At 35.8% G+C, this 17,362-nt stretch overlaps 1 protein-coding gene across 17 annotated transcripts in view; it reads left to right on the top strand.

The window, feature by feature from the left end:
• The window catches only part of LOC127881390 (trichohyalin-like), a 150,458-nt gene extending 134,383 nt beyond the window's left edge, over window positions 1-16,075 (top strand). For 13 of the 17 annotated variants that reach the window (XM_052429183.1, XM_052429177.1, XM_052429182.1 and 10 more), the window contains 2 exons: window positions 7,049-7,229; window positions 15,550-16,075. In XM_052429183.1, the coding sequence (XP_052285143.1) occupies window positions 7,049-7,229; window positions 15,550-15,864 (496 nt within the window). In that variant the 3' untranslated portion in view covers window positions 15,865-16,075. Of the gene's footprint in view, window positions 1-7,048; window positions 7,230-8,058; window positions 8,080-9,048; window positions 9,074-11,778; window positions 11,827-15,549 lie in introns of all 17 variants that reach the window. The other 4 variants (XM_052429190.1, XM_052429189.1, XM_052429188.1 and 1 more) reach the window with 4 other exon arrangements.
• The last annotated feature ends 1,287 nt before the right edge of the window (window positions 16,076-17,362 follow it).

Here is a 17,362-nt window from a genome sequence, read left to right as displayed (position 1 = left end):
CTCAAACTTCTGATGAAAACGTGTAAACAAACACAGCATCAATTTTATTAACACATTTGAAAAGCAAGAAAAATAATCTTAAATATATCGGGAAATACCTTGCCGACATACTATTGTAAATCGACAAGTGCCCCCAAATAAATTGTGTAACCCTAGTACAGTAGGGTATAATATTGTGGGAAAAGTAAACAATAACATTTAAATAAAAATGGCTTCCTCGTTTTTTATTCTCTTCTTCAAATTTTTTTGATTTCAATGCTCTGTACGTACCTGAAAAAAGATAGAAAATATATATGTTAACTTTATAATGTTTGTTCATCTTATTCAGATCGTCAATATAGCACTATTATTAACATAGCTACAGTTAAAACACCGGAAAACAGAATGATGCGAATTACCGCTACTGGGTAACTGACAGCGAAAAAATGTCTTGGCATGGCTGTAGTAGTGCATAACGCGCATCAAGTTTTTAAAATGAAATTTTGGGGTAAAAAAGTGCGCCTTATACACAACTTTTTACGGTATCTTCAGTGAAAAAATTCAAATTATTATATCTTATTGCATTAATGTTTTCCCTTCAATACTGAACAATTTCTGTATGAATCTCATTAAAAAAAATGTGGTAAATTGTCAGCAATTTTTTTAATGATCTTTGGATTTGTACGATAACAAAATTGTATGCATGTATATAATATATTCATGTGTGTGTATTTAACTTTGCGATGCTAATTCTAATGTATTAACCTTGATTTCACAAAATATAATATGTTTTTATTGTTAGTTACAACTCATTTATAACCTTTATAATATGTCTAAAATTAATATTTTGTTTTTTATTACCCTTTCCCACTCAGAAACAAAGTGAAAATGGCTATGTGCAAACAGCATAAAACCAGAACAGCCTTCGAGTTACTCACAGTCTTTTCAGGTTTTATGCTGTTTGCTGCTCATCAGTTTCTGATGGTTGGAAATGAAATCTTTAAAACTATGATCTAGAAAGATCTATTCTAGTTTAATAGATAATTATGCCCCCCTTCGAAGAAGAGGGGTTATGTTGTTTTGCACATGTCGGTCGGTCCGTCCGTCCACCAGATGGTTTCCGGATGAAAACTCAAGAACGCTTAGGCCTAGGATCATGAAACTTCAAAGGTACATTGATCATGACTGGCATATACCCCTATTGATTTTCAGGTCACTAGGTCAAAGGTCAAGGTCACAGTGACTCAAAATAGTAAAATGGTTTCCGGATGATAACTCAAGAATGCTTAGGTCTAGGATCATGAAACTTCATAGGTACATTGATCATGACTGGCAGATGACCCCTATTGATTTTCAGGTCACTGGGTCAAAGGTCAAGGTCACAGTGACTCGAAATAGTAAAATGGTTTTTGGATGTAAACTCAAGAATGCTTACGCCTAGGATCATGAAACTTCATAGGAACATTGATCACGACTGGCAGATGACCCCTAATAATTTTCAGGTCACTAGGTCAAAGGTCAAGGTCACAAAGACTCAAAACAGTAAAATGGTTTCCTGATGATAACTCAAGAATAATTAGGCCTAGGATCATGAAACTTCATAGGTACATTGATCTGGCAGATGACCCCTATTGATTTTCAGGTCACTAGGCCAAAGGTCAAGGTCACAGTGACAAAAAAAAACTTATTCACACAATGGCTGCCACTACAACTGACAGCCCATAACGGGGGGGGGGGGGGGGGGGGGGCATGCATGTTTTACAAACAGCCCTTGTTGTGATTTAAAATAAAATAATGATTATAATAATCATAGAGCAGTGATAGTGCAATTGCCATAATGCCTTTGTTTCTCATTTAATGAAAAACCTTAATATGTTGATCCGTTCATAGTTAATACCAGAGAAAAAGTATTATTTTAAATGCACAATTATAGTGCTACAATGTTTGGTTAGCTTTTGCCTCTCCCCCATTTATATTGTGAAGATATCATTGAAATCATTTCAATTTCCTGTACATACAAGTATAAAGTGTAAGTATCACTTTTGCTTTTGTGCTTTGTGTATACGTTTCTTAGTTACAATTTTTAGCTCACCTGAGCACAACGTGCTTATGGTGAGCTTTTGTGATCGCCTTTTGTCCGTCGTCCACATTTTACTTGTGAACACTCCAGAGGCCACATTTATCGTCCGATCTTCATGGAACTTGGTCAGAACATTTGTCCCATTGATACCTCGACTGAGTTCGAAACTGGGTCATGCGGGATCAAAAACTAGGTCATTATAAGGTCAAAAAAAAGAAAAACCTTGTGAACACTGTAGAAGTCACATTTGATGCCCAATTTGCATGTAACTTTGTCAAAATGTTTGTCTAAATGATATGTTGGTTGAGTTTTAAAATGGTTCCGGTCGGTTGAAAAACATGGCCACCATTGGGTGGGGCTGTATTCCTAATATGGCTATAGAGAAACCTTATGAACACTGTAGAGGTCACAATTTTTGCCCAATCATCATGAAACTTGGTCAAAAGATTGGTTTCATTGACATCTCGGACAAGTTCGAAAATGGTCCAGATAGGTGAAAAAACATGGCCGCCAGGGGGCAGGGCAGTTTTCTCTATATGTATAATATAGTGAACATGTGAACAGTCTTATGTTAAAGAAAGATAACCTGTACATACTTTCTAATACCGGTAGTTAACTCCCTTGTTAAAACCTTGTTAACACTCTAGAGGCCACATTTATTGTCCAATCTTCATGAAATTTGGTCAGAAGATTGGTCTCAATGATATCTTTGATGAGTTCAAAAATGGTTACATTTGCTTGAAAAACATTGCTTCCAAGAGGCCGGGAATTTTTTCTTATACGGCTGTATTTGGCTATAATAAAAAACTTGTTAACACTTTAGAGGCCACATGTATTGTCCAATCTTCATGACATTTGGTCAGAAGATTGGTTTCAATGATATCTTGGATGAGTTCGAAAATGGTTACGTTTGCTTGAAAAACATGGCTGCCAAGGGGCAGGGTATTTTTCCTTATATGGCTATAGTACAATCTTGTTAACACTCTAGAGGCCGCATTTATTGTCCAATCTTCATAAAACTTAGTCAAAAGATTCATCCCAATAATATCTTGGACGAGTTCAAAAATGATGCCAGTTGCTTGAAAAACATGGCCGCCAGGGGGTGGGCATTTTTCCTTATATGGCTATAGTAAAACCTTGTTAACACTCGAGAGGCCACATTTATTTTGGGATCTTCATGAAACTTAGTCAGAAGATTTGTCCCAATGATATCTTGTGTTCGAAAATGGTTTCGATTGCTTTGAAAACATGGCCACCATATGCATGCAGGGGGCAAGACATTTTTCCTAATATGGCTATATATTGCTTTAGTAAAAGTTTATTAACACTCTAGAGGCCACATTTATTGTCCAATCATCATGAAACTTGGTGTGACGATTTGTCCCAATGATATTTTGGATGAGTTCAAAAATGGTTCCGGTTGGTGGAAAAACATGGCCGCCAATGGGGCCTGGCCTTTTTCCTTATATAGCTATAGTAAAACCCTGTTAACACTCTAGAAGCCATATTTATTGTATGAACATCATGAAACTTTGTCAGAAGATTTGTCATAATGATATCTTGGACAAGCTCAAAAATGGTTCCAGTTGCTTGAAAAACATGGCCACCAGTGGGCGGGGCATTTTTCCTTATATGGGCTTATGAACCTTATGAAACTTTTCAGTATATTTGTTTAAATGATATCTTGGATGTGTATGAAAATGGTTCTGATCTGTTGAAAAACGTGGCTGCCAGGGTGTTCACTAGTCATGAAAGTTGGTAAGAACATTTTGTTCTAATGACATCTTGGGCTGCACAGAACAGGTCAGTTCCTTTGAATTTCAGATGAGCGACTTTGACCTTTTAGGCCCTCTTGTTTAACAATGTTTAAAGGGATAAACCTGTTCCTTTTAACCTAGAAATGGAATATAAACATTTGCTAACATGTCTCATTGTAGTACAATTTTAATTAAACTTTAAATAGTCAATGAATATAATCTCTTTAATCATAACAGACTTTTCAGAATAAGCTTGCATTTTTGATAAGCAAGACACAAAAGGGTGAACAAAGTTTTTATAAAGCACCACATCCTTCATAAAAATATTGCAAATTGATGTGTGCAAAAAAGGTATTCTGAAGATACAGTACAAAATAAGCAAAACTAGCTGCATTTATTGTATCTATGGGTTAAATATTGGCTTTTAAAAGAGCCTCGTTCTATAGAAACTGGGCTTAATGCATGTGAATAAAGTGTCATCCCAGACGTTTCTTCTAAACAAAAATCTGTTTAAACGGATTTGTCATTCCTATTAAGCCGGACGGGAAGAGGACAATTACAACGAGCGAGGCATGGTATAGGGGAGATAACCCTGGGTTATAGTTAGGTTAGGGGTAGGGTTAGGGTTAAGGTATGGGTTAAGGCTAACCTAAACCCGACCCCTAAACCTGACCGTTACCCTAACCTTCTATCCCCCCCCCCCCCCCCCCCCCGCCATGCCCATGCACATTACAATACCATGCCTCACTCGTTGTCGTTGTCCGCTTCCCAAGCCGGACTGCACAGGCTAATCTGGGAGGACACATTAGTGCACAGGCTATTCTGGGAGGACACATTATTGTACAGGCTATTCTGGGAGAACACATTCGTGCACAGGCTATTCTGGGAGGACACATTAGTGCACAGGCTATTCTGGGAGGACACATTAGTGCACAGGCTAATCTGGGAAGACACATTAGTGCACAGGCTAATCTGGAAAGACACATTACTGCACAGGCTAATCTGGGAAGACACATTACTGCACAGGCTAATCTGGGAAGACACATTACTGCACAGGCTAATCTGGGAGGACACATTACTGCACAGGCTAATCTGGGAGGACACATTACTGCACAGGCTAATCTGGGAGGACACATTAGTGCACAGGCTAATCTGGGAGGACACATTAGTGCACAGGCTAATCTGGGAGAACATCTGCACAGGCTAATCTGGGATGACACATTAATGCACAGGCTAATCTGGGAGGACACATTAGTGCATAGGCTAATCTGGGAGGACACATTAGTGCACAGGCTAATCTGGGAGGACACATTAGTGCACGGGCTAATCTGGGAGGACACATTAATGCACAGGCTAATCTGGGAGGACACATTAGTGCACAGGCTAATCTGGGAGGACACATTAGTGCACAGGCTAATCTGGGAGGACACATTAGTGCACGGGCTAATCTGGGAGGACACATTAATGCACAGGCTAATCTGGGAGGACATATTAGTGCACAGGCTAATCTGGGAGGACACATTACTGCACAGGCTAATCTGGGAAGACACATTACTGCACAGGCTAATCTAGGAGGACACATTACTGCACAGGCTAATCTGGGAAGACACATTAATGCACAGGCTAATCTGGGAGGACACATTACTGCACAGGCTAATCTGGGAGGACACATTACTGCACAGGCTAATCTGGGAGGACACATTATCCACTATAATTAAGCCCAGTTTTCCCAAAATGAGGCTCATATAAATACACTTCATCATATGAATTATTCTCTGCCTAGAGACCAAGGATATAGGAAAGGGCTTCCTTCAGTTCATACTGACAAGCTTCCTTCCATCAATACCACTCTTCAGGACAAGAATGTGTGGCGGGTGATACACTGTTTGTAACAGCGTCAGGCTGATAAGTAATGATGAAGGCTTCAAATGTTTATATTCCATGTGTTAAGACGTTCACTTCTTAATTCTTTACACAAAGACATATTACACTTATTTGAAATATTCCGTGCCATATTGGTAAAATTAACAAATCTTTTGTATTAAAATTATTGTTCTCAATCTTTTTAGTGCAACTGAGAACAAAGTGCTCAAGAAAGGGTAATGTTATAACCCTATATCTATTGAGCGGAGTACCTCATCAACTTTTGTTTGCAAGGTGAAATCTTGGAAAACATCTTGTTTCCTCTCTTGGAGCCATATTTATGACTTAACTCTTTCAGTGCTGGAACCGAATTTTGAAGGCCTTAGCAAACAGTTTGGATCCTGATGAGATGCCACAGAACATGGTGTCTCATCAGGATCCAAACTGTTTGCTATTCTGATAGTATTCTTTGAAAAAAAATGAAGAAAATGCTAATTTTAGAAATTCAGCAGACAACATTTTAGCAGATGACAAATTTCCCAGCATGCAAAGGGTTAATTTTCATGAAGCTTGCTAATGGCTAGAATGTTTATCTTTACCATATCTTGTGCAAGTAAGAATCTGGGTCACATGGGTTCAAAAACAAGGTTCAGTTCAAATCTTTAATAAACCTTGCTATGCTGTTAGTTAGAAAACAATCATGATGCGATTTGAACAGAATGGTAATCTTAACAAATAGGCCAATTTTGAATCTGGCTTACTTTTCAAGAGACATTGAATGAATATTATTTGTATTGACACTTGATATACCTTGTACTTATTTGAACGGTTAAGGACCATCATGGCCGTTGTGTTGACTTATATACTTAGGTATATTTTTGGCAAAAATCTTTTCGCAAAATATAAGAACAAATAAACTAATGCATACTGGTAAATCTAAGCATTAAGCAAGGATCCTGTATAGAGCGTTTTAAACAAAACTTTTGAGCACATTTAACATTTTCACATTTAACCCTTGATTAACCTATTTATGCTAGCGTCTAGAAAAAGGCCTTGGCAAACAGCGTAGCCCAGATGAAACGCAGTTTAATGCGGCGTCTCATCTGGGTCTGCGCTGTTTGCTTAAAGGAATTTCTGTAAGAAATATTCTAAATATAGAAATAAATAGACATCCCTGATTTTGGAAATAACTTAATCCAATTTTGAAGGATGGGAGAGTCCACAAGGCATAAATGGGTTAATGTGTAGAAGAAGTGAACGTCACATACACTGTCTTGTGTCTTACGCATGCTAACTACCCCGCCCCCCTAACCGTGTTTACATGTGCGCGTGTTTTTCTTTTGCTTTCAGCCGTCCCCATTTTTTCCAGGTTGAACGAGATGGAGGAAGATATGCGCGAGAAGAACCGCAAGGTGTCGCTATTGACGATGCAGACAAAATATTTGGAAGAGGAGAATACGCGCCTGCTAGACCGGGTCAACTCGGTCACTCAGCAAAAACATGGCTTGGATAAGTTGTTGAAGGAGCATAAGCTGGGAAAGGAACGAGAGGTGATTGTTTTGTTTGGTTAATTTATTTTTGGAATGATGAAAAAACAAAAGACTTTCACCCTTTCCCACTCAGAAGCAAAGTGAAAATGTGCAAACAGCATAAAACCAGAACAGCCTGCAAATAACTTGCAGCCTGTTCAGGTTTTATGCTGTTTGCTGCTCATCAGTACTTAACAATTGGAAATGAAGCTTTTAAAACTTGAATCTGGTAAGAAAGGTCTTAAAGTAAATATATCTTTCTAAGGGATTACAAATGTGTCAAAATTCATATCTAAGTGGTAAAGGGTTCATTTGAAAAGCGCTATTGCAGATCTTTGGAAGCAGCAAATTGTTCCAAACACAAGTAACTAGATAAGAAGCAGTTTCTTACCTTTCTGTGTAAAGTGGACTTAAAAAAAAAAGAGCTAGATTCTCTGCCAGAAGATTTTGCAAATTTTTTGTAACTCAGAAAAGTAGCATTGAATGAACATGATGCATTTTGAGGTTTATTTGTGTAGCAGTTACTGTTGTTTCCTGATCATTTGCTTGTCAGTGACCATGTTTTTATATTGTAAAATGAGATCTAAGTTCCTCCTGGCTTTTTTTTTTTCTCTGCCAGAAAATTTCTGTATCATTTACAAGTGTCGCTCCTGCATTTTATATCTTGCAAAGTTCATTTATAAAACAGTCATTTCAGGAGTTATTATATTATAATAATTATTTATAGCATAACTATAAGGCATTTTTAACATAAACAAATTAAGTAAAGGAATACATTTAAAATGCGTACATGATTCATGAAAGCAAATGCAAATATATGAATTTAAAAAAAGTACTCTGTCATTTGCAGTGGTCAGTTATTATTTAAATGGTAAGAACATATTCACAAGTTGTGTTTCTAGGTGTAGTTGACTCTCTTATTCCCTGCCCAAAGTAATTGGGTGTTGTGCAACCTCTTCTGCTAACAGTGTTTCTAGCACTCAGCCACATGGCGGTTACTGCCCCTTAGATTTGGATCCAGTAATTTACTACCATCACAAGACTATTGAAATCCTACCTGAGTATATTTCAAGAGATGTAATTTTATAACATTTTGTGTTAATTAATCTGGAACACGCCTTTTCATTATTTATCATGACCTTGATTGCTGGTTTTCTTAAGCTTACCAGCTTGAGTCAACTGTCAATAATAAAATTCAAAAATTGAAATGTTATCAGACTTTATTTCAAAAGCTGTGATTATCTGAAAGTAAATTTTCAGGAAAAATGTATTCTTTCTTTCCAATGTAAGTAATTAACTATTATAATATGATCATGTTTGTGACCTTTGCACTTTAGTCCCTTACATAAGAGTTGCGCTCTAGGAAAATTAGGCTCACTGGATGTGCACAAAGGGCCTTCTCAGGCCAGCCAGTGCTGACTGCACAGGCTAATCAGGGAAGACACTTTCCGCTTTTATGGAATTTTCTTAAGAAATCTTCTTGTATTGGAATATTTCAAATATTTGAATATGGAATATTTATTTGGAATACTGGAATGTCATCCCATATTAGCCTGTGCAGACTGACACATGCATTTAGCAAGTATCATCCCAGATTAGCCTGCGCAGACTGACACATGCATTAAGCCCCATTTTTGCAGAGCACTGCTCATATTGTATCCAAAGTATCTTTATTTCATGCTTCCAGGCTGGACCCCTGTTAACCTCTTCAATATTCTTCATTTTGTTGGAACAATTAGATTCTGTGTTGCTCTTTTGTTTTTAAAGAACGACAAGTCTGTTTGGATATTAGATCTTTTTCTGCACCGGTCTTATCTTCAGCTTAACTCTCCCTTTTCAGTGGCCAGAGTCAACTGTAATTAAATGTAAGTCGTCAGACAGGATTTGATGTTGCTACTATAGATACAGCGTAGCTTTCACTTCCATATCTGTTGAGAGTCATGTGTGAAACTTCTATTTCTGCTTAAAATTCCAAAAGCAGTTACAAATGAGCTGTGATCTGTGAAAAGGGAGTTTAATGCATGTGCGTAAAATGTCGTCCCAGATTAGCCTGTGCAGTCCACACAGGCTAATCAGGGACAACACTTAACGCCTAAATTTGATTTTTTGCGAAGAAGAGACTTTCTTAAAACAAAGAATATCATCAAATCGGACAGTGTTGTCCCTGATTAGCCTGTGTGGATTGCTCAGGCTAATCTGTGACAACACTTTGCACCCATTCATTAAACCCTCTTTTCACAGAGCACAGTCCAAATGTTTTGCGCCAAACACTTGTCTTGTAAATAGAAATTTATGTCAGTCAATATATATATATGTAACAGAGGTTATGTAACAAGGGTTGCATGTAAAACTGTTGCATCCACTTTACATTGTGGGTGATGTGTTGTCCTAGATTAGCCAGTGTAGTTTGTTTAGGCTAATCGGTGACGACACTTTACGCAGAGACTGAAGTTTTGTTTAAAAGAAACTTCCGTTTAACTAAAAAATCACAAAAAGTGGAAATTGTCGTCCCTGATGAGCCTGTGCAGACTTGACAGGCTAATCTGGGACGACACTATGCACACGCATTAAGCCCAGGTTTCCCAGAAATCGGCTGAATTGGTTCAAGTGTATGAATCAGTCTATTGGCTAACAATATTTTGCATCTAGAGGCTCTGCCATTTTTATGATACCTTGTAATACAGACCGCATGACTGAAGCATACTATTGAAAAACAATTGACTAGCTTAATACACTGTAAATACAAGATACAAAAGTTTCATGGTGCCCTTGTCAGTTGTCATAACCTAGTGCTTGTAGACATGTAAATACTTTTTTAGTCTTTAGTTGTTTGTTAGAAGTGCCAAGGAGTGCCACAGATCAGCCTGCATCAGAGATGGCACATTCTGCCTAGACTTGGATTTACATATAGAAGTGACTTCCTTTATTGGAACATTCCATTACAGCAAAGAGTCCTACCTGTTTAGGTTGTGCAGACTAAACAAGCTTGTCTGTGAGAATACTGTGTACATGTGCATAAAGCTCGGTTTTCCCTGAGACCGGCTCATTTATTGGCCCCTACAGGTTTCACCGGAGGGGACTTATGGTTTGCGCTTTGTGTGTCCGTCACTCTGTCATTCTGTGAGTCTGTCACACTTTTCTGGATCCTGCGATAAGTTTAAAAGTTCTTAATATTTTTTCAGTAAACTTGAAACAATGATAGAGGGCAATATGGACATTATGCACGTCATTTCATTTTGTTCCTACGTCAAAAATTATGGGTGCTATGGCAACAAATTTTTAAAAAAATAAAAATATTTCTGATAATGGGGACATATATTGCTTGGCAATAGTCTCATTTAGATTATAATAAGCATAGCAAAAAGGGCGCATACATTAACCTGCAGGATCGCAATGAGTCTACTTCTTGGAAAACTGGGCTTTATGCATGTGCCGTGAAGTGATGTCAAAGAATAGTCTTTGCAGTCCATATAAACTGGATTTTCGCTAAAAAAGCCATGACATGTAAAAAAATAAGCCATGACATCTTTAAAAAGGAATGGCATGTTAAATGAGCAATAGTATGTTTAAAAAAGATTTACATGTTAGAAGAGCCATGACATGTTTTAAAAAGCAGAAGAATGTTTATAAAGTCATGACATTTTTTAAAAAGCCATGACATGTTTCAAAAGCAATCACATTTTTTTAAAGGCATACAATATTAAAAAGACAACCATGTTTAAAAAAAACAACATCACAGGTTAACAGCCATGACATGTTAAAAAAGCTCCTTTGGCACTCCATGGTAGAATTGTATTATATATTTATTATGTTTATTGTATAGTATAGTTTAGAGAGACTTTTGTTGGAAACAATTAACATGATTAAGATTTTGCTCAATGTTTTTGTACATGTCAACAGTAGATGTTTGTAGATTAGATAAGTAGAATTGAAACTTTATCAAGTGTGTTTGATTATATGCAAGGAGCTGTCAATATTATTACATATTTGTATAAATGTTTGAAACACCCCTAAAAATAGTACAGCAACCAGTATTTGTTGTGAAACATTAATTTAATTTTTTTTTACAATCAGCACAGGTGTCCTGATTATTTTCAAGGGTTTTTAGCAAACTGCAGGCATTATTAAATTCAATGAGTTTATTATTTTATTTAAAACAAGGAGGGGGAAGGGAATTTTAACGGAATGTATGGCAACATGTTTGCAAAAACTGTGTTAAATTGTATAGTAGTTGATGTGGTGGGAAACATAAACAATTGAGTCGGGTTCTGAGAAAACTGGGCATAATGCATGTGCGTAAATTGTCGTCCCAGATTAGCCTGTGCAGTCCGCACAGTCTAATCAGGGACAACACTTTCCGTCAAAATTGGATTTTAGCTTAGAAGAGAAAAATGTCATAAAAGCGGAAAGTGTCGTCCCTGATTAGCCTGTGCGGATTGCACAGGCTAATCTGGGACGACACTTGACGCACATGCATTATGCCCAGTTTCCTCAAAACACGACTCATTTATGAGCCTCTCTCTAGGAGACCCAGGTCTAAAGCATGCGTGCTCTCTGTATTGAATTCAAGGTTGAAGGCTTCAAGATTTATGAGGTCAAATACAAACCTACATAATTGGTATGACCTTTAACCATTCCTTCTGATCCCAGAAATGTGTACTCATTTTATCCCGTATTTCATATACATGTATCCATATAGTTAACCTTGCTGGGATCTTTCCATCGTGGTGTAAACAAAAATTATGCGATGCAAAGGCTGTAGTCATTATAACGTCGAAATTATTGAAATTTTGAAAGGAAAATTATCAGAGGTCATAAGAATTGTAAACAAAATTGTATCATTGTAAAAGCGCATGGGGGACAACTTTACAGAAACAAACAATTTATCCAGTAGTTGGTTGTCTCTCCTGCAAAAGGGCTGTCTATACTAGCATGAACCAATAAGGGAGGCAACTTGTGACATCACAAAACGTTATTCAACAAAAAGTCGCACTTTATTATCTTGCTTCACATGGTTCTAAATAATGTTTTAAGTTCTCTTTGATTGGATTAAACAGTCCGAAATCATCCAACCAAGAAAATGGAGACATTAATCTTTCAGAACATTCAATTCCATGCTGCATGGAAGCTCTTTAGAAAATAAAAATCGTAAGCCAAAAAGTGTGGAATGTTTTTTTTGCAGTTGTGGACTGTGTTCCTGGCTGAAATCAATGAAATATTTCTTTTAAATCATTAATGTATTGGTATTCAACAAGAAAGAGGTAGAATTTTTGTGGCAAACATAAGAATTTTGATTAAAACATGTTTCTGCTTCAATTTTACGAGTGGTGAAGGAAATTACTGATTGTACAGATGTATTGACAGACATATGCCAAAAGACAGATTAGCTTTTATATTTAACAATTCAGCCTTGAAATCATAAATTTATCAAATTGCAATCAAAATCATACATTTATCAACCAGTAATGTCAGTAACACCAAAATCATAAGGCATGTTTTTTCGAAAACCGCGACATATTGTTTTTCGGAAACTAACGATCAGAAAACTTCAGCAGACATGTTTCGTTTAAAAACAACAATAACATTTTTTGAATTTTTGTTAGAAATTGTTGCCAAACAAATCACGAAAAATAGAATTTTCAGAGAAATCTATTTGAACAAACAGAAAATCCTTTCTTACACCCTAAAAATTATTTCTACATATATATATTTGTGTTCAATACTGTTTGGGGAGGACAATTGTTACTGCCGAATTAACTATAAATATTGAAAGTTGATTACCTTCTAAAATGTACATGGGGCTCATTATATTATACAGTCAATCTTGTATTAAGAGACCATTCAAGGGAGTAATCAAAAGTGGTCTCTTAATAAAATGGTCTTTAAATAAAAAAGGCCATTCTGGAAGAATGCTTACCCTCAATTTTAATCTATATGAAGGATAATCTCTTTTGTCAACAATGATTTTAACTTTTATAATAAAATGAATATAAACACAATACATAAACAATATTTTACTTACAATGTGTTTTATTTTTTTCATTTATTATAAATGATCATTTATTATAAATGAATTGTGTGTACATATTTATTTGCAAAAACAACATAGACAAGAAATATTTTCGCGTTTTTTTTCACCTGACACATTATTTTCCACGTCTTCAAGCACCTCAGCTTAACGCTTAAGAATGTTCTGAATTTGAGTTTTACCGACTCCAAACTCATCTGCGATTTTACGTGCACTTTTACTCTTTGACAATTCCAAAACCCGAATTTTCTCGTTAACACTTTTCGTTTTGACATTTTAATTTCTGCATGTACGCTTAAGGAAATCTGACTCAATTATGATACATAATGAGCTGAAAAAATTAAAACACGTCAATTGAAAACAAACAAACAGACCTGATTGGAAAATTTATTAAGTATATATATATATATATAAATAACAATGTGATTGGCTAACAAATATCTACTAATTAGCATAATTACAAATTGGTAATGTACGGATTTCGACTGATGTTGCCGATTAATAGTTTATTTTCTGCACTTCTCAGGAAATGTTTGTCGCGTACAGTGCATTGTTTCTGCACCTGTTATCTATACTCGAGAAAAATCGGCGTTGTCTCTTACGTTCCACATAGTAAACTATTTAAGCTGTAGACTGTGCATAATACGTTCCTCTATTATTCAACTCAATAAATTGATTCGCAGTCTACAACAAAACCGGTCAACGGGACAAAGCATAATCATAATGAAAACAAAGCAGAGGTGTAACAGTACATCTTATCGGCTTAGATAAACAATTAACACGGATTTGTCCCTGAAAGATCAATAGATTAACCACTTATACCTCCTAGTGGTCGCTTAATTCAAGATTCGGACATCAAAATACACAAAAATCAGCGGTCGCTAGTCGCGTAAGACAAATGACGCTTAATACAATATCATTATATAGCGAAAAAGCTCCGTGGGATTTCAAAATGGTCGCATAAGAAAAAGATCGCTTAATACAAGTGGTCGCATCCACAAGATTGACTGTACTTTGAAACAGTTTTGTTTGACTAAATATTAATTTGCAACTAAGTTAAGCATTTTATGAAATTGTCCTTTTATCCCATTTACTGGTAGGCAATAAGCATTGCTTAAAATGTCACCAATAAATGACCTAATTTATTGTTGATATTTTTATTGTTTGTTTTCCTTCCTTAAATTGATCCAACATACTTGGGAGGCGGAAAACTACAACGGGCGAGGCATGGTATGGTATTGCGCAAGGGGGGGTTAGAGGGTTAGGGTTTGGGTTAGTGTTAGGGGTCGGGTTAGGGTTTGGGTTAGCCTAAACCCAACCCTAACCCGACCCCTAACCCTAACCCTTACCCTAACCCTTTTTTGGGGTTATCACCCCTGACCATGCCTCGCCCGTTGTAGTTTTCCGCGTCCCAACATACTTACTGCTGCCTATACAAACTTAACCATATCTGTTTTTTCAGGAAACCTTAAAATATTACAATATTGTGTATCTTAAACCAGTGTCTGTGGTTTTAAACAGAAGGAAGGTAATTGATTATATAAAAAAAAAGACTTTGCAAACCGACGCAAATGTAACGCAATAACTTACATCCATTACAAATCTAAAATATTTAAGAAATTATCACCTGTCAGTAGCATTCAATTGCAGGAGGAGAAAGCTTATCTTTTTTTCTTGTCAGTCAAATATAATGTAATGCTCACCTCAAAATTAATAACAGTTCCATTAATATTTCCCTCCTCAAATCGTCTTACATGTATTGTTCTTTCCTATCCAAGCCCATATATCTTTCTATTTAACTGCTCAATCCGTGTATCTTTCTGAATTAATTGCATCTGAAATTAAATATAAGAAAGTAACTATATTTTATCATGTTAATTTCACTGAAAGGTTGCCAGTAAAGTATAATATGTTGCTATTGTAATTGTTTGCACTGTAAAGCAGAAGTAAATTATCAGATGTATGCCTGTATAAATCTTCTCATCTTGTAAAGTCATGTGTTATTTTCTTTCCTAAACATCGATTTACAAAGGCTTAAATCATCTTGCAACTATGTGGTAAAATTTTAACTTGAATGATAAGTGTTGTTGTATAAAAAAGGAAATACTATAGCAACTCAAATCTCTTTTACAACTTTCTATAAGTAAACAATTGTAACAAATATTTGTGTCTGATTGTGAGAGCCTAGGAAGTAAAGTAAGTGAAACTTTTTATGGCTTATAACAATTTTTTGTTTTATATTGGAAAAATAATTAAAACATTGAATTGTTCATTACTGGTACAATGTGTACACAGGTTTGTTTAATTTTTCAGAGTAAAAGACCGATGTCTCCTAGCGACACCCATCATAGCGTTACCATAGCAACCAGTAGTGGCCTCGGCAACAGTCTAACCTCAAGCTGGGACCCGGATAATCTTGTAGATACTATAGGGAATTACCGGGCCCGCTCTCCAGAGCTGGAAACTGCCCTGGCCTTTGAAAACGGGCACCGGAGGTTGTACCTAGGCAACTCTTATGTGACGGGGTCGTTGCTAGGGTCAATGGGAGAGTCTATTGACCTGTTCAGGGAGAAGGATGAGGGTGGAAGTGAATCTGACCCAGACTATAATGATGATGATTGTGTGTAGTTACGTAGAGACACTTAAAGAAGTATTTAGGGAATTAATTTTTTTGTACACGAAGGCGAGAGAAAATTTCTGGTACCTTACAGTGCGACAAGTGTAAAATTCCTGTACATTTAAGGAGGAAGCAGGCTTTCGAGTACAAAATGGCTTGAATTTTACAAGGTGTTTATTTCTTAAATTATTTTAAATATTGTTTTATTAAAGCTTATTGAATATATTTTCAAAGGTTACACATTAGTAATATATTTTACTAGATTAAGTTCCTTCATATTTATTGATTATTATTTTGTTAGTGTTGGTAGATTTTCAAGGTGTGTTAACTTTCTTGAACATTAAATTTTGTCCTTGTTTAGTTGGTCTTGGTTTAAAAATGTTGACCTAATAATTAATATTTTAGATGAATGCTATTCGTAAGAGTATCCTTCGTTGTATGGTTTTCGAGTTTCGTATTGGTATTGTAAGGATAATAGGTTGGCTTGCATTCTTTACTTCAAAGAATTTTACAATAATTGCATTCATTAATATATGTGAGCTTAGCTCTGGAAAAATGGGTTTTCATGCATGTGCATAAAGTAAGGTCCCAGATTAGCCTGTGCAGTCCGCATTGACTTATCAGGGAAGATGCTTTTCACCAAGAAGAAACTTCTTTTAACCCTTTGCATGCTGGGAAATTTGTCGTCTGCTAAAATGTCGTCTGCAGAATTTGTAAAATAAGCATTTTCTTCATTTTTTTTCAAAGAATACTATCAGAATAGCAAACAGTTTGGATCCAGATGAGACGCCACGTTCTGTGGCGTCTCATCTGGATCCAAACTGTTTGCAAAGGCCTTTAAAATTCAGCTCCAGCGCTTTAAGGGTTAAAAGAAACATATGTATATGCTTTCCATTATTTTGAAGTAAGTATATACTATTGCCATGAAGTCGGCTGGTGCAAAATTTAGACATTTACTGCTGGAGCGTTTTTAAGAAGAGCTTCCGTTTGTTAGGCTCTTTATGTGTTACTATGCATTTATTTATTTTATTTTATATTTGTGACATGTAACTTACCATATCTGTGATTTTAGTCAAAATAGACTGTTTTAGCATTTGTAAAGTAGTATACATATTTGTTAAATTTTATTTATTTTTGCTTGTGATACATAATTGTCCGTCCTATTTTTATGAATGATAATGTCTTAATTCAATGCATAAATTATAAATATAGCATTGTTTATGTATGTTGAAAGTTGTGACAAAACACTCATGACAATATAGATTTAAATAATTAAAATGTTACTAAAATATTTATTTATAGCAGCTTTATTTGTATATCTAGTAATGATGTTTTTAATTTGTAGTCATTTGAACTTTTCTTAACATACCATGTGTCATGTTTTTTTATTTTATTGGAGTTTGATAGACAATTTTAGTAAATAAATATTCTTCACTCTGAAATTCCAAGTAAAATGTATGTGCAGATGCTTCATTTGAAATAAAGGCTTGGTTAGTGTAAGTGTATTTC

The sequence above is a fragment of the Dreissena polymorpha genome, chromosome 5, assembly GCF_020536995.1.
Source record: "Dreissena polymorpha isolate Duluth1 chromosome 5, UMN_Dpol_1.0, whole genome shotgun sequence".
NCBI lineage: Eukaryota > Metazoa > Mollusca > Bivalvia > Myida > Dreissenidae > Dreissena > Dreissena polymorpha.
Note: the sequence above shows the minus strand (reverse complement) of the source record. Positions and strands in the feature narration are given on the sequence as shown.